Consider the following 23,799-nt stretch of genomic DNA (forward strand, 5'->3'; position numbering starts at 1 on the left):
CACTAGGCAATAAAGTGAATACTAATATTACGCTGTTCCCCGGCAACGGAACCAAAAATTTGATGTCGTTTTTTAAATCGTTGTAATTTTGAAAAGATTTTTATATGTAAAACATGTGAAAACCAGACATCAAATAATAAAAACTGGTTCTCACTAGTGAATGAGATCGGGTCGAACTCAGGGAACGAGAATATTTCGTATTCAAACACACAATTCTAAACTATTTTTTATTGCCGAATTATTAAAATGTAAAATGTTCAAGAAAGGTAAAAACAACTAACTATTACAACAAATGAATACCCTTCGCAGAGGGCGTAAAGTGCAATATTTACAAACCCAATTAAATTCCTAATTCTAAACTGAAAAGTAAAAAGAAGCTCTACTTTTCGTACTTCGTGTCATGTAATCACTTCCGCTCCACTCCTGTGCTATCCTGCACAATTCAAATGAACACGAGTAGTACCAGAGGTAGAAATAACACATATACTGAAAAATACTAATTAAATTCTAGAAATATGAAAGAAATCAGAAAAGCAATCTAACCGACTAATTACAATGAAAACTAATTCTAATTAAATCTACTACTAACTAACTAATTACGAAGCGAAGCAATTAACTAACAATTTACATAACTAACAACTAATACTTACTTAACAAAAACAAGAAAACGAAATGGAAATTAATTGAATGACAAGAAATCAAGGAAGAAAACAAGAATTGAAAATGAAAACAATACAGAAAATATTAAATGCAAAACAGAAAAAATGAACAAAAAACAAGAGAAATTGAAAACAAGAAATGAAATAAAAGAAAGAAACAAGAATCATGAATAAAAAGAATGGAAATAAGAGTTTTAAAGAAGAAAACATGAAATTGGAAATCAGAGAAAAAAATACAAGAATTAAAATATAAATCTACTATTACTCAAACACACAACAGGAAATCAATAAATCGAAATGCAGCCACAGGAAATTACCAAATGTAAAGACAAACTTGAAAACAACGTGAATACAAAACTAACATAGGAAATTAGAAATTGAAACCGAGTATGAAAATTAAAACAACATCAGACAAAATATTGAAACAGAAAACAGGAATCAAACGATGCTGTAAAAAAATAGAAAATTAAAGGAAGAACAAGAAATTCAAAACAAAAGAACAGGAAATTAAAGATGCAACACAAGAAAATCAAGGGATACAAAACATCTAACATGCGTATGAATTTCAAACAGGAAATTAAAATTGAATCAGGAAATGAAAACATAAAAATCGATGACTGAAATGGAAATCCGATGTAAACGAACAAGAATTTACAAGAAATTTCAATGAAATGAAACAAGAAGTGCGATTATTGCAGAAATTAAAATCTGATGCACATTTTTTTTCTCGTTTTTCTTTTCTTTTTTCTGTTTTTCCTTTTTTTTGTTTTTTTTTGTTTTTCACACAGAATCAATAACGATTGAATGAAAAGAAGAAACAGATGAAGAATCTGAATGAAAAGAAGAAGAAGAAGAAGAAGAAGAAGAAGAAGAAGTAGATTCAGAAAACTTACCGTGAACAGAAGGGTTAGAAAAGAGTGGCGGCCTCTACCTCGTGCGCTGCTGCCGACTGAAGAAGTCTGCCACCGGATCGAGGATGAGAAGAGAAAAGTAGGGGAGAAAAGAGGGAAAAGAATGGGAAAAGGATTCGGAAGAGCAGAGAGAGGGAAAAGATTTGAAATAGAGGGGGAAAGAGAGACAATGGCGCACATGATGAGAGACACCTTTTTTTTCTTCTGTTTTTGGGTTTTAAAGAGCCCAAACCGGCTTGAACCGGTTTGTAACTCTTTTCAGTTTTATTTTTTTTAGTTTTTACAAAAAGCAAACCGGTTTGAACCGGTTTGTTTTATTTTCAGTTTTTCAAAAAAAACACAAATCGTGTAAAACCGGTTTGTTTAGAAATTTTCAAAAGTTAAAAATTTTGAAAACAAAACTTATTTATTTACAAAGAAACTCATTTGAAAAAAATTAAAACTACTCTAACTATTTATATTTATATTTTATTTTTTCCTTTTCTAAAAAAAACAAACAACTAAAATGATTTTATTAACAATATAAAATTATTTTTCTCTAATTTTTTATTTTTATTTTTATTTTTAATGAAAACTAAAACTAAACTACTATGTTAATATCAAACATTAAAATATGTACTAAAATATACAAATAAAGCTATTTTTCATACATTTTCTGTTTTGAAATCATTTTAGCTCATTTAACGAAAACTAGCATAAACTTGGGTTTTTAAAACATTTTTTTCATAAAATCATGCATATTTTAATGTTAATTCACCTTGAAATATATGCATGATCATACAATCTTATATCGTCTGAAGCCAACACAGTTATTCATGTAGTAGCAGTTAAAATTTAAGCTCGGTTTGGAGCATAAACTAAAGAAGCTAGAAATAGCATCTGATAGACCATTAAGCCATATCCCACTGCAAACACCATTTTCCACCAGGCCATCTCTCTCTCTCATATATATATATATATATATATATATATATATATATATATATATATATATATATATATATATATATATATATATATATATATATATATATATATATATATATATATAACCAAAGGAAGGCCCAAAATTCTATAAACGACGATGTTCCTTCTTTAATGATCTAGTTTTTAATCAAGTGGACTTTACATATTGGATTTTTATCATTCATTTAATGAGGGACATGTTTTGGATTATGAATCTTAGATGTTTAGATGCATTTTTTAAAACTCTAAAAATCAACTGCCCACACAATACTTGGTATTGTAAAGTTTTAAATGCATTGAGCTGTCGATTTTTTATGTTTTGAAAAACATGTCTATATGTGTACTAAATAAATTATAAAAACCAAATATATGAGGTTCGATGAGATTCTCAAGCATTGGAGGAGAGTCATTCATTCATCGTTGGTTGTAGATTTTGGACCCTCCTTTGGTTGGACACTCCTCCTTCCCTATATATATATATATATATATATATATAGAAGGTGGTAGTTGCTAACCACTTTTCTACCTAATTCTGTTTTTGAAGAGTTTTTCTCATGTTTTACTAGGAAACAAAACTTTGATCATGTTTTTTTCGATAAAAAACATAACTTTTTAAGCCTTGAATATTTAAGAAAAATCTTAGACTGTCAATATTTTAAACATTATAAAAACAAACATGTGTATCGAAATTGGATGATGCAAGAGTCAATCCCTATAAAATCAAGCATGTACAACACATCTGTATGGTCAGATTTAGGAAAACATGGAAAAGCCCTTCGAAATCTAAGTTTTTATTTTTGCTCTTTCACATTTTGCCATTTTGACTCAGCCAAGTATTTTTTTTTTTTGAAATAAAGTAAATTCAATCAAGATGGGAATAATTTTTACATATTGAGCTTGAAAATATGTAGGTGCAAAACAGTGGTAGTGCTTTGGGGATTATGAAAGCAAGAACAAAGTTTGAGAAAATGGATTGAAGTTTTCATAAATACGTTAAAGATAACATAATTTCTTCATAAAGTTACTTATGCATTACTCCTTGATTGTTAAAGTAAGAACAAATTTTGAGAATTTGGATTGAAGGTATCACAAATACATCAAAGATAACGTAGCTTCTTCGTAAAGTGCTTGTGCATTTGCTCCTTCCAAATGACCTATGTTAATTCTATTGACTTGGAATCTTTGCATCTTGCATCGATACAAGTTTTTAATGTCCATTAAATATTGTTGATGATCTGATGGTAGGACAAATTAAAGAAGGTAAATTCATTTTGACAGTTGAAAATAATAATTGTGAGTGATGGTATTTGCATAACTTGGAGTGCACCTAGTGCACCCAGTGAACAAATAAAGTTTAAAAAAAAAGGTAAATTCATATTATCGAGAATTGAAAATTATAATGCAACTGAATCATGAGTAATGATATTGCACAACTTGGAGAACTTGACAGAAAAATGCTACATAAGATTCTTTCGAACGTTAAGAATATGTACGGTATTGTGGAAAATATAATGCAATTGAATTGTCAATGATGATATTGCACTTGGAGAACTTGTCATAAAAATGATACTTGAGATTCTTCTAACTGTCATAATTTTGCACAGGATTCTGGAAAATATAATGCAAATGAATTGTCAATAACATTGGATGAAAAAAAATAGATCAAAAAAATACTTGTAAATATATTTAAAATATACTTTTTTTTATTTTTACTCAAAAAAACCACCCCAAGCATATATACCTAGTCGAGATGGGTAAGCCTGCCGTATACATACGATCATTGTCCTGTCGGTGCAAAACTTCGAGGGCTTACCCCTTCGTCACCAAGCTTTGGCTTACTCAAGGAGTGACATCCATGGGATTGAAACCCAATATTTTCACTTACTCAGGTTCTGGTTTTAGTTGGATTTAGATTTTAATCAGATTCAGGTCGGGTTTCAATGAAAAACTCAATACCAAACCTGAATCCAGATTTAGCTACCCAATCCGACTAATAGTATTTGGATTTGGTTTAGATGTCCGACCAATTGACGTCCTTGCCAATTCATGACAAGAGTTCCTGAGTTTTGCAAGTGGGTTCTCATAAGGTCAGGCTCTATCAATGAATTCTTTCATGTTTACGTGAGGAACCAAACCATTTCCAAGGTGCAGATAGGCCAAAGTTTAGGTCCAATCCAAAAATTAGACCAGAGCACGTAAATGTGGCCCAACTTTCTAGCTAGGGCCTGTAAAGTAGGGATGCAAAAGGGGCCCGCCAATCATGGGGAGTTGAATGTGGTCCCCACTTAAAACATTGGCCATGTGATTGGCTCCATGGCATCCTAGGTTCGTCTGCCTATGCGTACACACACACACACAAAGCAATGATTGATTGGAACACCAACTAATCGTGCTAAGAGGTAATAGTCTATTTTTTTTTTTGAACTTGAAATTCGCCTAACTAATACTGCCCCCCAAAAATGCATCATGCTTTCACTTTTACATAAAAGGTATACTGGTTAGCAAACATGCCTATTGTTGGCCTATATTGTCATGCCCCAAAACCCTTGACTGAAGATTTTTACATAAAAATTTAAATTTTTTTATTTCAAACTCTTCAAGGTATGCCTAAAGAGTTTTTCGTAATTGTAAGTGTTTTATTACTGTGTCTGCCTCTTATGAGCATTCCAAGGCATTGATGACTTGCATATCTCAATTGGGTAGCCAATGCTTTATGACACAATTATATGTTCTCTTCTATTTACTTATAGCTCTATATATACGAGACTGCGCCTGTGAAGGCGGATGCCCCTTTATGTGTGTGTATGGATTATTTTATATTTTAGTATTGTTCTAACTCTTTTGCCCTTTATGAGCACTTCATCTATTTAGGCGGATCCCAACTTTTGTAATTTTCACACACTATGAGTATTTTAGGTTTAATTCCAGAGGTTTCTTGAACCTTGGCTTTATTCTTGGAGCCAACTGTATGCTTATAAATAAATGTCGTTACTATGGCCCTCAAGGTTTTATATATCCAAACTCAGTATTATTGAACTATTCATGTAGTTTATGCAAAAGACTCTTTGTGAATTATGAGTATGGATAGAGTTTATATGAATCAATGATAATTATTTTCACAAGGGATATTCGCCAAATGTTTATTTCTTTGAGGATTAGTTCTTTTAAAAATCTTTATATGGCATTTCTTACCTTACAAGATACTTGTGAAATATTTATTTGAAAATTCATTTAATTTTTCAAGGTGTTATTTTTCTGTAAAGTGAATGCTTTGAAAATATTTATCTCTTTGAAAATACTTCATTTTCCCTTAAGAATATTTATTTTATTGATAATCACTCATTACTTATAAAATATTAATAAAATACCCATACTTCTTGGAAAATATGATTGACCAATCAATTATTTCTAGAAGTCATGATGAGCAAATATTCAAAGGAAATAATTGAATAAATTTAATTACACATATCGAATATTGTACTCTTTAGGAGCATTTGACAAAAAAGATCCTACCTTTGAACGCTATTTGAGAGAAGCAAAAAATTTCCAAAATAATCCAGGAGAATTTTCTTTGAAAATACAAGGATAACTTCAATGATTCTTCCAAGTGCGCAACTTAGTTGATGAAGGTTGGCAGAATCGAGTCTTGTTGGGCTGAGTTAAGTTAGGCGGAACCTAACTTTGGTGGAAGAAGGTAAAGCCGAGTGAGCTAGGTCTGAACATAGTAGTGAGTTTGGTCAAACCTAGTCTTAAGCAAAACCATGCTGGGTCTTAGAGGAGAGAGAGTGAGCTAAGAAGTTGGGTTAAAACTAAGGACTTAGCTAGGTTAGGTGTGAACTTAAGAGGGCTAGCCTAGTGGCTAAAAAAAAGAAACAAGGCAAAGGGGACTAAAGAGGAGACAATGAACTAAAATGGTGGCCAACTATGACCTTCATGTCATAAACATCAGAAGAAATGGTGAGAACGGGCAACTACCAGCCACATAATTTGACAAAAGGCAACGAAAATAAGGCAAAGTTTCATGAACTAAAGATGCTTCCTAGTTTATGTGTTTAAATTAAAATGTATGGAAAAATCTCTTGAATCTTTTTATTAAACAAACAAGATTTCCTATTTGTCAATGAAATTTTCCTAGGCCCAGAAAGTCCCGATAACAAGATTCATTACTAATGATATACTCACCAATCTGATGGCGCATATAGGCCTGTAACTACAACCAAGCACACCAATTCAAATTAGTTTATATTTGGGCAAAATTCTGAGGGAATCTAACTAAATTCCAAAACAGAACAGACCCAACCGTTATCTATCCTGTTCCAAAGTACATGCAGTAACATATTAGAATTGCCATTTATCCTAATTAGAGAGGGCTCGTCTGTTGAGAGTTCGGGACAGGTGCACTCATGTTGCACAACAAGAATGTAATACCGAACCTGACGCGAAAATACAAGATACTGGCCCCAGTAGAGTCGATCATTGATGAACTGCAGAATAGGGGTGCAACGTGATTGTGAACTTTTAGTATGCTGCTACACCTCATCGTCCACCATCAGACTGTAGGACCCACATCTCACAGGCTGTCCTCCATAGATGATGGGTCAGGTGTAGCAGCACACTTAAAAGTGTTCAATCATACATTACACCCAATATCCAAATATATCTGTATCAGCAGAGATGCCAACAGTGAGAAGACCGCCTTTCATGGGGCCATTGTCGTCTGGGAGATGCATCATCACGTAGTATTCATTTCCATTCCCTATTACCCTCCTTATCTCATTCTCATCCTCCTCTCCTAATTTGAAAATGCTACGAACGCACCTCACGGTAGTCTGAAAGATCGAACGGCCATCCTCTACGAATTCAATATGCCCAATTGGTTCTGGATCATAATCGAAGTGTCCCCTTATCCTAACTTCAACCATTCTTAGGTTCAACCCTTTGGGAACGACGAAAGACATCCTTTTGCGCTCGGATGGAGAAAGCCTCAGGCTTCCTGAAATTGCGAACGCTGTCAAATGTTCAAAACTTGCCTCCTGAACAAAAAATGAGGAAATCAATGAGTAACACCCCCACATGTTTCAAGTAAAACCAATACGGGACTGTTTTTTCTTTTCCAAATGCCAAGGAAGTTATTACCTTTATTCTGTCCCACAGAGCATCGGGAAGGTTTCTCCATCCTACAAGATACAACTCTCTCAGGCGTTTCAAATTTTCAAGGCCTGGAACATCCACAAGTTTTTTGCAACCTTCGAAACGTAATATCGTCAAGGCTCTCAAATTCGAGACATCTGAGATTGTTCTCAAATCCCAGCAACCACTTGTGTAGAGAGAAAACAGTGACGGCGGAAATGGAGGGATAGACTGCAGCCTTTGGCAGTCAATTAGTTCTAGTATTTGGAGTCGAGGGCAGCTATCCAAACTTTCTGGTAGGCTGCGAACATTAAACCCATGGATCTTTAATGTAGTTAATGAAGACAGATTACCAAAATCAATCCTTTCTCTCCCCTGTAACCAGTTACAGTCCAAGTCAATCAATTCCTCCAACGAGTGCAGATGGAAAAAACTAGGAGGCAACACTTTGAGATCGTGATTACCCATTTTCAGCACCCTCAAACTTGCAAGGCTTCCAAAGGCATCAGGGAGTCCCGTAATACCACCGCAACCATTTATATGTAATTGCTGGAGATTTCTCAATGATCCAATTGAATTGGGCACCTCTCCAATTCCAGTATGACTTAAATAGAGCTTTAGCAAATTCTTTGCGTGGCCAATCGAACTTGGCAAAGCCTTTAATTTATCGCAATCACTCGCATCGAGTATTTGGAGGTTGGTCAAATCCCCGATGGATTCTGGAATTCTTCTTATTTTGGAGCATCCAATAAGGATGAGGGATTTTAGTGATGTCAAATGTCCCAACCCTTCAGGCAAAGATGAAATTTGGGAGCATCTAACAAGGTCAAGTGTTTGAAGAGAACTCAGTTGGCAAACACTATCGGGCAAAAACCTTAGGACAGTCCAACCAAGGATGAGGGATTTTAGTGATGTCAAATGTCCCAATCGTTCAGGCAAAGATGAAATTTTGGAGCATCCATCAAGGTCAAGTGTTTCTAGACAACTCAGATGGCAAACACTATCGGGTAGTTTCATCACACCTCTGCAACCTCGCATACTCAAGTAAGCCAAGCTCCTAAGATGGCCAATCGATTCATGAACTTGAGCCAGCTTATCACATCCATCCAATATCAACTTCACAAGATTGGGCATGCTAGTAAAATCTTTAGTAGTGATGAGATTGTTGCATGACTCCAGATTGAGGACTCTTAATCTGTCGAAGTTATATGGATAACTAATCTCAGGAAACCATTCCTCAGAAGAAATGTTTGGAGACGGATCCATCATGTCACCTGATCTTTGTTGATTCCAAATTTCGGTAATGTTGCCAAAAGATAGGTCCAGGATAACAACTTCCTGGAGATCAAGTCCTATTGGCAATGACTCCAAGGAACATTCACTCCACTCCAACCATTTTATTGTCTTAGGAAAATGACGATATTGTCCTTCAAGTGTGGCACAGCTCATATGAAGTAGTCTGAGATTATGCATCTCTTTAAATTGCTCTGTGTTCAATCTGATGGTGCCCTCTGTTAGATGGAGAACGATGCCTTCAATATTATTTGTTCCCTAAAATGAAAAAGCCAAATCAGCCCTACTCGTACTCAGTGACTTTAATTTTGTTTTTTTTCAAAAAGAAATGCGCACACAGTGATTAGAATACGCAAACCAACCATGTATTTGTTTTCCCAACGAAAAAAATTACATGTGGTGTCAATTTTAACATGTCGACATGTCAAAATGAACGTTCCAAGAACCAATCCCTACCACGAATGGTTATTTTTAATTAACAAGAGTTGAATGTATATGCTTTGGTTTTATACATTTTTAACTCGAAGACGGCTGACTTTTAACCATGTGATATGCTATATAGGTCAACGTCTCATATCAAGCTACTGACTCAACTGAACCCCTGTTTCTTAGTTGAATATGTACAAAGTAGACTCAAAATCTTGAATAAAAACTTCAGAAAAAAAAGATAAAGGAAAGTTACTTACTTGCATGTTTTTTAGAACCCTCAATGTCACATGGTCTTCCCACAACCGGCTCCGCTTCCCAGGTTTTGTAGTGCCCTCATCTATCACGATTTGTCTTCCCATCTCTCGAATTTGGTCATGCATTTGAAATTCACCTGTATGTTCATTTATACTAATCAGCGACTTGCGTTCTAAGACATTGATAGCATCTTCAGGGCAGAGCTCATCAAAATCCTCCCACATAAGAATTGCATTCTCTTTGCCTTTCCCAATAAAAAAACATGCTATGTCCAAAAATATGACTTTTTCTCTTTTTGCAAGCCCATCGTAGCTTATTTTTAACCTTTCATGAACTTCTTTATGTTGAACTTTTCTCATCATTTCTAACATCTTTCTCCGTTCTTCAAGTTTTCCTATATGAAAGAAATGTGACCCAAATACTGCAAGGCACAAGGGTAGCCCACCAGCAATAGATGCAATTTCCTCTGCTAACTTGGCATACTCTATTGTTGGCTCACTGTCCCCAAATGCATGCCAACAAAAGAGTTGGAGGGATTGTTCGTCATTCAGCTGTTCAAGATTATAGATACCATCTAGATTGTCTCCAGCTAGAGATAATACCCACTTATCTCTTGAAGTGAAGATTATTCTACTTCCAGTACGAAACCAATCCCGGCTACCTGCTAGTGCACCAATTTGGCTTTCATGATCAACGTCATCAATAACCAGAAGCACTTTCTTATAACGAAGTCGTTTTTTTATTTGCGCGACACCTTCACCAATGCTCCTGAAACTTATATATTTTTCGTTGAGGAGATAACGAAGCAGCTGTTCTTGCAAGCGGATGAGTCCATTGGCTTGATTCGCTTCCTCCCTAACATTTTCAATGAAGGCACAGGCATCAAAGCTAGAAAGCAAAATATTGTAGACAGCTTTGGCAAGGGTCGTCTTTCCGATGCCGCCCTTTCCCCATATCCCAATCATTCGGACGTCATCAGCTTCTTCCTTCATGACGGATGAGAAAACCTTTTCCTTTTTTTTGGAGTCATCAGCTTCAATTTCCTTCTTGACGGATGAGAAAACCTTTTCCTTTTTTTCGGAGTCATCAGCTTCAATTTCCCTTTTGACGGATGAGGAAAGCTTTTCCTTTTTTTTGGAGTCATGAGCTTCAATTTCCTTTTCGATCGATGAGGAAACCTTTTCAATTTCCAACAGTTGCATCAAATCAGCTATTCGAGAATCAAGACCAACAGGATACTTGACCACATGGAGAGGGGCCTTGTCTACTTCATCTAATATCCTTTCCACAATAAGCTCCATCAGCTTCACCTCGTCCCTGTCAATAACATTACGAGAAGAAAATCAATCAGACTCCATATTGGGCAGTGAGAGGGAGGGTTTATTCAGCTAATGCTAATAGGAATAAATGCTTTCAACTTTAAAACAATGCATTCTTTTATGAATGAGCCTGTTTGAGCTTGGCTCAGTAGGTTTAGACTCCAATTCTACTATTTTCAATTTCAAAAATGAATTTCTTTTGTAAATAAACCAACTCATACTCGGCTCCCTTAACTTATACTCTCCATGAACTCCAACTCATCTCAGCTGATCACCACAAAAACAAGCCAAGCATGAGCGCACCTTCTGTTCAACTTGTTCAGCTCTTCCACCATCCCTATCTCCAATGGTATCCATTTCTAATTATTTATTTACACCTACCATAGGAGGAAGGCTACTCCTCCTCGCCTTTTTTTAACCATCATCACTTCCCCTGCCTTGATATTTAATAATTAACAATAATACCACCACTGCTCTAACCCCAACACTGTTAAAACCACCAGTGGCTCCAACACTAACACCACGGCCGCCCCTATCTCCCTTTAGCACAAATACTGTCAGTCTACTACCACTATCTCAAAAACCTCTTCAGCCACTCTCATCCCCACATCCACTACTGCCACCGCTACTTGCATCCCACATTTACCCCTATCACTGTCGTTGCTTTTCTCAACCCAACCTTATAGACCATACCACCATCACCATTTCAACATCTCTACCACCACCACCACGGCGATGCATTTTACAAATTAAACATAACACCTATATATATATATATATATTGTAGCTGCCTACCACTTTTATGATCTATTGCCACAACACACATTTTCGTGTTTTTTTTTGTAAATCTGACCCTAAAGATGTCTTTGGCATGGACAATTTGCTTGGAAAGGACACTTAGGATAATGTTTTTTTGGATAAGAAACATGACTCTTAAGTCTTGAATGTTTATAAAAATCATAGATCATTGGTTTTTAAACCTTATTAAAACTTACCTGTGTGTCAAAATCGAATGATCCAAGAGTCGATTCCTATAAAATCAGGCATGCCGGTAACATTTTTCCTTAGTCACAAGGGCCCTCAATGCTTTTCCGTAACCTCTCTCCCCACCCCACCCCACCCCACCCCACCCCTCACACACACACACACACACATATATATATATATATATATATATATATATATGAAAATATGAGAATCACAATGTGAACTAGTATTTTCAACCTTTTTCTACAAATCCAAACTTGTGAATATGTTCAGCAACTCCCTTTGGTAGGTGTTGGCTATCAGATCATGTTCTGTCGATGAAAAAGCAAGATTTTGCATTGGTAAATATTTACTAAAATTTTGAGTCATTGATTTTCAAGACATAAAAATCTTGCTTATACATAGTAATATGATGATATAAGAAACTATCCTTTTAAAACCAAGTGTGTTGATTACATCCGTGTGGTCGGTTTCAAGAAAAAAAAAAGATAACAAAATGCAATGTGAAAATATCGGTTCACTTTAATTCTCACATTCTGGTTGTTCCCTTGCAACTTACAGTGTACAGTTGCGCTTAGAGTCTGTTTTGCTTTTGTTGAGTCTGATGTAAGCTGCCCAGTTCAAATGAATCAATACCCCAAAAGGGCAGCCCGTATACTTGAACTGTAATAGCCTGCAGGCAAAATTGTGAATGAAGTAAATGCGTTGAACTTTCTTTTGTTCACCCTCGTTGTGATTGCTTCTTGTGATTGCAATTTCTCTCCCTCAATTCTCTCTTGCTCTTTTGCACTCTGATTACAAGCTTTCGCGACCGGCAAGCTAGCTGACAAGTAGGCTTGCGGCGGTGAGGAGGGACCGTCGCACCGCGCTGGCCCATTGAAGGAAATAGGCCCGTGACAAGTGGTACCAGAGCCCGTTCTCGTGTTGGGGAAGGGACTCCGGAGTCGGTGTCGACAAACATGCCGACATGCTGCGATTTGTAAGCAAAACATTGTGGCGCCTTATCAAAACTTGTGCAACACCAAAGGCAAGACAGTTGTTGAAGCTGAAGAGATTGGTTCACCTCAGGGCCAAGAAGAGTTGGCTGCAACTGTTAACAAGCTGGTGGAAGAGGTGACTTCGCATGAGGAAGCAATTTCACGCGCATGTGAATTATTCAATAAATGATGTGGTGGCGAGCTTGCAAGAGCAGGTAAACTTACTAATAGGGCAGGTCACTTCGTTAATGACTACAGTGACCGACTTGCAGACTGAAGTAGGGGAACTTCAGTTGAAGAACCGTACGTTGCAGCAGACGGTGACCCTAAATGGCAGAAATGGTGAGAGGCCATCAAGGATTGATGTGCCAAGACCCGCAAAATTCAATGGTTCTCGTGACAGCAAGGCCATTGAGAACTTCTTGTTCAAAGTAGAAGACTACTTGGATATTCAGAATGTGACCCTTGAAGATTTGAGGATTAAGGCTGCAACGGTCTTACTTGATAGAGATGCTATCGCTTGGTGACTTCAACATGGAAATGGGTCAATGTGTGATAGACACCTTTGATGACTTCAAAATGGAGTTGCACAACTACTTCATGCCAAGAAATGCGCTGAGGCAGGCATACCGAATGGTTCGTGAGCTCAAACACACTGGTTCATTACAAGACTATGTCAGAACGTTCTAGAAGCTTAAGCTGGAGATACCTAACATGCCAGAAGACGACATGCTCAATTGGTTCATTGTGGGACTTCAGCCATGGGCATAGTCTGAAGTGGAAAGGAGCAACACCCGTACTTTAGAAGATGCATATGTGGCAGCCGAACGCTTAGTTGACACTCAGCGCAAGCCTTTCACTCCCTCAACCAAAGTCGGGAAGAAGCTTGACCACGGATGCAAAAAAGATGAGCGACGCGATGATAAAGGTGAGGCATCGACACGCCATCAATCTGAAAAGAAACAAAACTTCACAAGGCATAACAACAACAACAAGGGTGCGGTTGTGACGTGTTGGTTCTGTGGTGATAGACATATCGCCAGGCAATGCCCAAAGCGCCTTGTAAAAGACGACGGGCAAGCCAATGCTGCACAGGAAGAATGCAGCGATACTGAATGCAGTGAGACTGAGACCATGCAACCAAGTATGAGGGTCATGCGATCAATTAACGCAGTTAAAAGTTGCGTAGCTAAAAACATGCAGGTCAGTAAGAAACTTATGTACGTAGAAGTCAATATGAATGCTAAGTCTACTTCAGCAACGATAGACTCCGGGGCCACACACAACTTTGTCTCGCAGGAAGAGGCAGAGCAGTTGCGCTTGAAAACTGGTTCAAAGCAGAGGACCATCAAAACAGTAAACTCTGAGGCCAAGCCCATCCTTGGTGAAGCAAGAGATGTGGCTACTCAAGTGGGGAGTTGGGTCGGCAAAGCCAACTTCTCTATGGTGCCCCTCGATGATTTCAAGGTGATTCTGGGTATGAAGTTTCTGCGAAGCCAGAATGTTATGATGCTGCCAAAGTTTAACATGTTGACGATCATGGGGTCAGACCTGTCCCACATAGTGCAGTGCCTTATGCAGAAAGGCACGTTTTCAGTGTTATCGACAATGCAACTGAAGAAGGGTGCCAAGCATGGGAAGCAAACATTCTTAGCGGCAGTGCGCACAGAAGAAAGGAAGGTAGAAGCAGCAGTGCCGCTGACCCTAGCCCCACTATTGGAGGAGTTCCGGGGGGTGATGCCTCCGGAATTGCCAAAGCGTCTTCCGCCAAGACGTGAGGTCGACCACAGGATTGAGTTGACCCCGGGAGCGAAGCCGCCCGCAATGGTTCCATACCGTATGGGGCCAACTGAGCTGAAGGAGCTACGCAGACAGCTAGACGAGATGTTGGACGCAGACATTATTCATCCATCAAAAGCCCCATTTGGTGCCCCAATCCTTTTTTAGATGAAACATGATGGCACTAAACGGTTATGTGTGGATTACCGTGCTTTGAACAAGGTCACAATGAAGAACAAGTACCCATTGCCATTGATAGTGGACTTGTTCGATCAGCTAGGCAGTGCCCGTATCTTTTCCAAGCTAGATCTGCGATCGGGTTACTGGCAGGTGAGGATTGCTGAAGGTGATGAGCCGAAGACAACTTGTGTCACTCGCTATGGTGCTTACGAATTTCTAGTAATGCCATTCGGGCTGACAAATTCTCCAGCCACGTTCACGACTTTAATGAACCAAATTTTCTACCCTTACTTAGACAAGTTCATGGTAGTCTACCTGGATGATATCGTGATTTACAGCAGCAACATGGAGGAACATGTCGGGCACTTGTGAACAGTGTTTCAGGTGCTGAAGGAGAATGACCTATGTGCCAAATGAGAGAAGTGTCTCTTTGGGCAGGGGGAGATTAGCTTCCTTGGCCACGTTGTGGGGCGTGGTGTGCTGCGTATGGATGGGCAGAAGATAAGGGTCATCCAGGAATGGGTTCCGCCAAGCAAAGTGCCAGAATTGCGATCATTTCTCGGTTTGGTAAACTATTATCGACGTTTCATCGAAGGTTATTCCCTTATTGTTGCTCCCCTCACAGATCTGTTAAAGAAGAATCAGGTATGGCTCTAGACAGGAGCGTACCAAGATGCCTTCGATGGCTTGAAGAAAGCCTTAGTGAGGGAGTCAGTGCTGTAACTGTCTGATCATTCGAGACCCTTTGAAGTCCACACGAATGCCTCAGACTTTGCCATTGGCGGAGTTATTATGCAAGATGGCCATCTGATCGCATATGAGAGTCGCAAGCTGAAAGATGCAGAAAGGCATTATATAGTGCATGAACGTGAGATGACCGCCATTGTGTATTGCCTCAGGACCTGGCGACACTACCTCTTGGGTGTTGAGTTCGTCGTCAAGACGAACAATGTGGCCACGAGCTATTTTCAGACGCAAAAGAAGTTGACGCCTAAACAAGCTCGATGGCAGATGTTTTTGGCTGAGTTTGACTTTGCATTGGAGTACAAGGTTGGAAAGACCAATGTTGTGGCGGATGCTCTGAGCCGCATGGCTGAATTGGCAGTTGCGCGTGCGGAGCCTTCCAAAGTGCATTTGGAGGGCGCATTGCTGAGCCACATCCGTGAAGGTACGTAGTAGGACCCGATAGCACAATACCTTGTTTCTCTGGCGTAGGCAGGGAAGACTCGGCGATTTTGGCTACAAGATGGCCTCCTCGTCATAAAAGGGGGACGCATCTTTGTGCCGCGGTGGGGAAGCCTCCACCGAGAATTGCTTAAGGAGTGCCATGATATACTATGGGTAAGCCATCCTAGTCAGGAGCGGACCTTAGCACTCTTTGAGCGCTGCTACTATTGGTCGTAGATGAGGGACGATGTTGAGGGGTATGTGCGAACATGCCTTATCTGTCAGCAAGATAATGGGACAAACCAGAAGGTTGCCGGTCTCCTTTAGCCTCTACCAATTCTAGAACGTCCTTGGGACAACATCTCTATGGACTTTATTGTTAGTCTGCCAAAGGTAGAGGGCTTCAGTTCTATTTTGGTCGTGGTGGATCGTTTCTCAAAGTATGCCACCTTCATTCCAGCTTCCAAGGAGTGCCCTACAGAGTTGTTCGTAAAGCATGTGGTGAAGCACTGGGGCATACCAAAGAGCATTGTGAGTAATCGCGATGCTCACTTCACGGGCAAGTTCTGGCGTTAAGTATTTTGGCAATTTGGCTCTAATTTGTTGTTTTCAACAAGCTTTCATTCGTAGACAGATGGACAGACAAAGTGCATCAACGGGATACTGGAGCAGTACCTTAGGCACTTTATTAGTGCCAATCAGAAAAATTGGGTGAAGCTCCTTGATGTGGCACAATTTTGTTATAATCTGCAGAAGAGCGAGTCTTCAGGCCACAGTCTGTTTGAGATAGCCACGGGGCAGCAGCCACTGACCCCGCATACTCTTGCTGCACAAGAAAAGGGAAGGCCATCCTTCGCCTACCAGTTTGTTTGTGACTGGCACAAGCAGAATGAGTTGGCGAAGGCATTCTTATACAAAACAGTAAAGAGAATGAAGTAGTGGGCAGACAAACACTGTCGGCCCGCAGGGTTCCAAGTTGGGGACAAAGTGTTGGTGAAGTTATATCCTGGTCACACAGGCATCTTCCGCGGGCGGCACCACGGACTACTCAGAAAGTATGAGGGACCCTTCACTATCACAAAGAAGGTGGGCAAGCTGGCATACAAGCTGGAGTTGCCCTCATACTTCAAGGTGCACCCGATGTTTCACGTGTGCAACCTCAAGCAGTTTCATCCAGATGATGGAGACCTAGAGCGTAGTGTGCCACAACGCGCTCTCATTATGCAGAGGGCCCCGGCAACACAACGGGCTGAGAAGCACCACAGTCAGATCCTTCGCCACAAGGTTAACTACTTGGGGCAAACGAAGAAATACTTGGTGTAGTGGGAGGAAACAACGGAACCAATGTGGGAGCCTGTATTTCGAATGAACAGTCGCTACCCGGCTGAAGTCAGGGCTTACCACGAAACAGATGGCGCTGAGGACGGTGCATGATTTGAAGGGGAGAACATGTTCCCTTGCGACTTATAGTGTACAGTTGCACTTAGAGTCTGTTTTGCTTTTGTTGAGTCTGATGTAAGCTGCCCGGTTCAGGTGAATCAATACCCCGAAGAGGCAGCTTGTATACTTGAACTGTAATAGCCTGCGGGCAAAATTGTGAATAAAGTAAATGCGTTGAACTTTCTTTTGTTCACCCTCGTTGTAATTAATTTTTGTGATTGTAATTTCTCTTCCTCAATTCTCTCTTGCTCTCTTGCACTCTGATTACAAGCTTCCGCGACCGGCAAACGAGCTGACAAGTAGGCTTGCGGCGGTGAGGAGGGATCATCCCGCCGCGCTCACACATTGAAGGAAATAGGCTCATGACACTGGTGGCCCTAGCTATATATAGGGAAGGGGGACCGTCCAACCAAATGAAAGTCCAAAATCTACAACCAACGATGATTGGGACTGCTCCCCTTCTCTAAGGATTGAGCATCTAATCGATCAGACCTTATATATTAGTTCTTTATAATTTATTTAGCAAGAAATATGCTTTACACAGACTTTATGACATATAAATATGTTTTTCAAAATGTGAAAATTGACCGCTCACAATGCATTTAAAACATTACAATAAAAAGTATTGTGGGTTGTTGATTTCTAGCACTTTAAAAAACACATCTAAACATTGAAAACTCACAATCCAAAACATGTCACTCACTAAATGAATGATAAAAATTCAATATGTAAAGTCTGATCGATGAAAAACTTGATTGTTAGAGAACGAACACCATCGATTATCATCCGTTGTAGATTTTGGACCTCCCATTGGCTGGACAGTCCCCCTTTCTTATATATATGTTGTGAGAACTAAGCATTTCCAACACTTCTTTTCATATCTCACCACGCAGTTGTTCTGACATGATGAATTTGCTAGGAATCAACTGTTGGATAGTATATTTTTTCAAAAAAGATAATTTTTGGTTACCTGAATATTTATAAAAATTCTCATCCGCTGATTTTTATGACTTAAAAAATTATGCTTATGCATCATAATTGGATGAGTCAAGAGCTGGTCACTATAAATCCAAGCATGTGGATCACATCTGTGTGGTTAGATTTTAGTGAAAAGAATAAAAAGTCCATGAAAATCTAGATTCACCCGGTAGTTCTCATATTCTAGTAACCCCATATATATATATATATATATATATATGGTAATAGTGGACAACATTCCATCCACTGTTACGTCCGAAGCAAGGGCACCGCACGATCAACGGCACTATTTTTTTGTGCAATACAATTAATTAGAGGGGGTCACAACCATCGCTAAAGACCTTTTTGCCTGGCCAAGTCTTTAATTTGGTCAAAGACCACCGCTAAATGTTCCTTTTTTTATGTGCGGTACACAACCACGCTTCCGATATTTTGTTGGATGTTTCCTCGTCCACTCACTCTCTCTCTCTCTCTCTCTATATATATATATATATATATATATATATATATATATATATATTACAGGCATTTCTATCTACAGACAACTTACCAACTTTTTTTTATTTTTGGGTCCAAGTGAGCCTATGGATGTGATCTACATGTTTTTAGTGAGAACTGACTTTTGAATCTCTGAAATCCAATGTGTATAGGTTTCTCCAGTAGATGAAAAAATCAATCATTATAAATGCACCAGTCTTTCCTAACTAAAAAAATATATTTTTTCTGATCCGTGAGATGTTCCCCTCTAATGCCAGCATGCTAAACACATCTAGGAGGTTATATTGACTCAAAACAATCCACATTGTGATATTCCAACTAGCTTGTACCTACAATCGATTATATTATATAACAAAAGTGGCAGCTGGCTACCACTTTTCTAGCCAAAAGATTTTTCATGTTTTTTACAAATCTGGCGAGGCATGTGTTCAACATGGTTGATTTGCTAGGAGTCGATATTTGGATATTATTTTTCATTAAAAACATGAGTTTTAAGCATTGAGTACTTATGAAAATCTTATAATGTTTATTTTTAAACATTATAAAAATCTACCGGCTTGTCGGAATTGGATGATGGAAAAGTCAATTCGTATAAAATCAAGACGATAGGCTGACGTTAACACATGTACACACACATTTAAGGAAAACATGAAAAAAAAACATTCAAAGGCTGGTAGGCTGACGATAGGCTATATATATATATATGACTGCTTCTATGGTGGTCCACACTTGATTTACATAGATCTAAGGATGATTTTCATTGGTTTTTTGTTCTTTTGTCTTGAATCTAGCTATATGGATGTTATTTGGTGAACACCCCAATTTTGACCAATGTATTCTTGAGGTTTTGTCCAAAAGATGGATTTCATGAAACATAGACTTTTTTATCTCCAAATGATCAGATCCACTTCAAATGTACTTTTGGCCTAAAAAATGGTGTTTTTATGCACCCACTATCTTCTGACTTTCGAATTTCCATTTGTGAGACCCTACACAATGGATCTATTACCTTTATCCAACACTCTCTATCTCTCTCTCAGCCACCTCTATTAGTTGGCCCATTGGCCACCTCCGGTGTCTCTCTTTCTCTCTCCTTTTATATATATAATACAAAGGTATTTTCAGAGATCTAAAAATCAGTGCCTATGAATATATTGATTTTTCTTGACTAATAAAAACATTTTTTTTGCCAAAAAACACATGATCTAATAGTCGATTTATGCTAAATAGAGCATGTTGAATACATGAGGTTAGATTGAGTCAAAACCACTAGCATCATTAGATTCAATCATGAAGTATATATATATATAGTCAAAACCACTCCATCGTGTATATATATATTCCATATTTTTCTTGAGAAAAATACTATTTTTCATATGAATACATTAGGGATGCAACACCCACTTTCTTTCCAGCTATAAATCAACCTAGTGTGCTACCCTATATATATATATATATATATATATATATATATATATATAGAGAGAGAGAGAGAGAGAGAGAGAGAGAGAGAGAGAGAGAGAGAGAGAGAGATGGATTCGTTATAAATGGGGTTTTGTTCTCTTCTGGTGTTTTTTCTTGCAGTTCCGAACCCATAAATGTGTAGGGGATGGTCGAATCCAGACTTGTATCATGTGTTTTTAATTGAAAATATGATATTTGGAGTGTAAAAAATTTACAAAGATTTTGAACCGCTGATTTTTTGAATGTTATAAAAACTATCCATCTGTCGAAATCTAACACTTTAAGAGTTAATCCCTACAAGATCAAATACATAGATCACATCTGTACGGTCAGAATTTACAAATAAAACTAAAAAAATCTAGTATATTTCATTTAAAACGTACTCATTATTATATATATATATATATATTGGTAGCGCACTAGGTTGGTTTATGCGGCGTGGAAGCAAGTCGGTGGGTGTTCCATCTCTCTAATGTATTCATGTGGAGAATAATATTTTTCTCAAGAAAATATGGAAATAATACTTTTTGTTAAACACTCAACTTGTCAGAAGCTCGGGATTGATTCGATATAGCAAAAACCAGCCTAACCTGAACAGGGCTCCACGTGGTAGGCTCGTTGACCAGCAAGGCATTGAGAGAGAGAGAGAGAGAGAGAGAGAGAGAGAGAGAGTGTACTCACCCATTTGCGTGTGTTTGTAGATCATACCCGGAAATTTCCCCAGCTTTCCTCAATGCGTACCTCCATTCACTGACCTCCTTCTGATCCAAGTCTTTGTTCTCTTGGTGCCTTCTGAGCCCGAAAATTTCCCCAGCTCTCCTCAACGCATACATCCATCCATTGGCCTCCTTTTGTTCCAATTTCTGGTTATTCAGGTAAGTTGTGAATGCTGATTCAAAAGGTCCTGTCTGATTACGAACATGGGTTGGTTCTACATCAAAGAAGACGGGAATGATCAGCCTTCTGCACTCCACGATCTTCGCGATCTCCTTCAAGCACCATGTCGAATCTGCATAGCCCTTGGAGAAGATGGTCACAAACAGCCTAGATCTCCGGATGTACCCAAACAGCTCATCCACCCTCTCTCCCGTCTCCAAGTCCTCACTGTCTAAGAAGGCACGGATACCCTTGTCTACTAAGGCTTTATGGAGATGACCAGTGAAACCCTTGCGGGTGTCGGATCCTCTAAAACTTATGAATACATCAAACTCCCATCCGTCCTCCCTTGATGAGGATGACCCTTCTCCTCTTCCACTGCTTTCTGCCTCCATTGCTTGGTATCAGTTAGCGAGAACTAATGCTCTCTCACAATAACAGGATGCTCTCTCACAATAACAGGAAAAGGGTGAGAAATGGAAACAAATCCTTTCTCTATGTACTGAGTTTCCACTCACCGTCTGGGTTTTATAATGGAGGAGAGAGCCATAGAGGGCCTAGAAGTTTGTCTTTTTACAGGGCGGACGCCTCATGCTAGTCGATGGTCAGATCAACCACCTCTATCTTCGGATCTCAATCTGATTGGACCATATTTAACAAAATCTGAGCCCATATTTATCAGAAAAGGAATTAAAACCTTTCACACAAAACCACAATTGTGGATCATGATTCATCTTGGGCTCCTGCCTTTGTGGCTACGGATGCTGTAGTTTGTCATCAACATCACCATCACTGTCTCTTTTTTATTTTCCATTTCTTCCCTCCATGGGTCGACTCGACGTTCATGGGTACTTGTTCATTTTTCAAACCTTAAATCCACCCCCATCCCTTCTCTTGATTCATGTGCGCGATCCCACTCGGGTGATGGGGGCACTTGATTCAAGGGGGAGAGGTCATGCAAAACCGTAGTTTAAACTTGGTAAAAGCCCAAAGCAGGTTATATGCCCCCCCCCGAACAGGTCCGGTACTGAGATCTCATGTTCGGGGCTTCCAAATAGCGCCACGTATATGATCGAGATCGGCATGGTTCCCGATGACAGTCCGCATCATACTACATCGTAATTTGGTGCCGCAACAAAGACTTAAGTATCCTTTACCGTCATTCGCTTCATCTTCTTCGAACGGACATAAATGCCCTCATTCTAGAAAACTGAACCGTCGGTTCGTGAAAAGGACAAAACTACCCTCCATCGTTATCGCGCCAAAACGTTCTGCAGAGTTTGCGTATGTAGCAAGCGTTATGTTGTAGGATTCAAATAGTTCGAAACAATCCATTCTCGCTCTAAGCACTCTACCGGAGATTCTTTGCTTTCATCTGGAGTCGTCGGAGCATCCTTTCTCTTTGTTCCAGAGCATCTGTTTTCGTCTTACCACTGCTTACTCTACAGTTGGAATATCCAAATTCCCATCGTTTCGGTGAGTTTCGTGTAAGGTTTCTTTCTTCAATCTGAACTTTGCTTCTTATACAACGATTTGTTTCTTATGAACACAAATATTCCGACGATTTCTAATCATGATGATCGTGTAATGTGTTGTGCAGGTTAGCAATGTCTGCGCCTAATCAGATTAGAGATACCCCGTCGTTCTATGGGTTGTCTATTAGAGAAGTGATCCGCCAGTCCCATCTATCTAAGGTTTTTGAAAGATACCAAAATATACTTAAGATTGAGAACGATAAAGATAGGAAAAAAGCCTTGGAATCGTATTATGCGGAGGATTATCCATTAGATATCGAGGCTGCGAACCAAAGGAAGAACTCTGAAGAACGGAAGATGCAGAACAAGGATGACGAAGAGAAAGCAAAGGCAAGAAATATTGATGAGAATATAAATAGAAGGCGGAGGATTAACGCACAGGTGATGGAAAAGAGGAAGAAGAATGCGGAGGAGTTTGAAAGGTATGTTAGATATTTAGTGGATGAAACTGCGGCACAATGTAAGAGGAGAGACTTGGAGCGTAGTGCAATGCGAAACAAGGCAAGGCTACTGAAGGAAGAGGAGGAGAGGCGAAGGCAAATGAATAAGGAGGAGGAAGAGAAGGAACAAAATATTCTTCAATATGAGGAAGAAAAGGAAAGGCGAATGAGGGAGAAGGAGTTTGAGGAAGCTAAGGAAATGCAAAGGCAGGAGAAGGAGAAGGAGGAGGAAGAAGAGAAGGAAAGAGAAATGAAGAAGCAGGAGGAAGAATTGCAGGAAAGAAAGAAACAAGAACTGGAAGAGAAAGAAAGGCGGTGGCAGGAGAAGGAGGAGGAAGAAAAGGAAAGGAAAAGAAAAAAGCAGGAGGAGGAAGTGCAGGAAAGGTTAAGGAAGAAGCAGGAGGAAGAGGCGAAAAGGCAGAGAGAAAGGAAGCAAAAGGATGAGGAGAAAAAGCAGAGAGAAAGAAAGGAGAAGGAGGAGGAAGCGAAAAAGGAGAGAGAAAGGATGCAGGAGCA

General features: G+C 39.0%; 1 protein-coding gene across 4 annotated transcripts; it reads right to left on the reverse strand.

The window, feature by feature from the left end:
- Nucleotides 1–208: 208 nt before the first annotated feature.
- Nucleotides 209–21,936, reverse strand: LOC149815617 (TMV resistance protein N-like). Of its 4 annotated transcripts, XM_089989519.1 has the most exons (5): nt 21,114–21,936; nt 9,646–10,960; nt 7,673–9,217; nt 7,355–7,569; nt 209–433 (listed from the first exon to the last, which is right to left on the reverse strand). In XM_089989519.1, exons 1-5 carry the CDS (start codon nt 21,701–21,703, stop codon nt 355–357), a joined length of 3,744 nt encoding a protein of 1,247 aa, XP_089845645.1. In that variant the 5' UTR covers nt 21,704–21,936; the 3' UTR covers nt 209–354. The 4 variants fall into 4 exon arrangements, with proteins under 4 accessions (XP_089845645.1, XP_089845644.1, XP_089845646.1 ...); XM_089989518.1 differs by lacking the exon at nt 209–433 and having other exon boundaries at nt 6,748–7,569; XM_089989520.1 differs by lacking the exons at nt 209–433; nt 21,114–21,936 and adding an exon at nt 21,023–21,084 and having other exon boundaries at nt 6,748–7,569.
- Between the last annotated feature and the right edge of the window lie 1,863 nt (nt 21,937–23,799).

This window comes from Nuphar pumila, chromosome 15 (genome assembly GCF_984573655.1).
Source record: "Nuphar pumila chromosome 15, dmNupPumi1.hap1.1, whole genome shotgun sequence".
NCBI lineage: Eukaryota > Viridiplantae > Streptophyta > Magnoliopsida > Nymphaeales > Nymphaeaceae > Nuphar > Nuphar pumila.

Coding starts and splice junctions, on each gene's coding strand:
- LOC149815617 (XM_089989518.1), bottom strand. CDS start 21,703: ATGGAGGCAGAAAGCAGTGGAAGAGGAGAAGGGTCATCCTCATCAAGG. Junction 10,961..21,113: donor CTACAAACACACGCAAATGG/GTGAGTACACTC, acceptor TGTTATTGACAG/GGACGAGGTGAAGCTGATGG. Junction 9,218..9,645: donor GGGTTCTAAAAAACATGCAA/GTAAGTAACTTT, acceptor TTTTCATTTTAG/GGAACAAATAATATTGAAGG.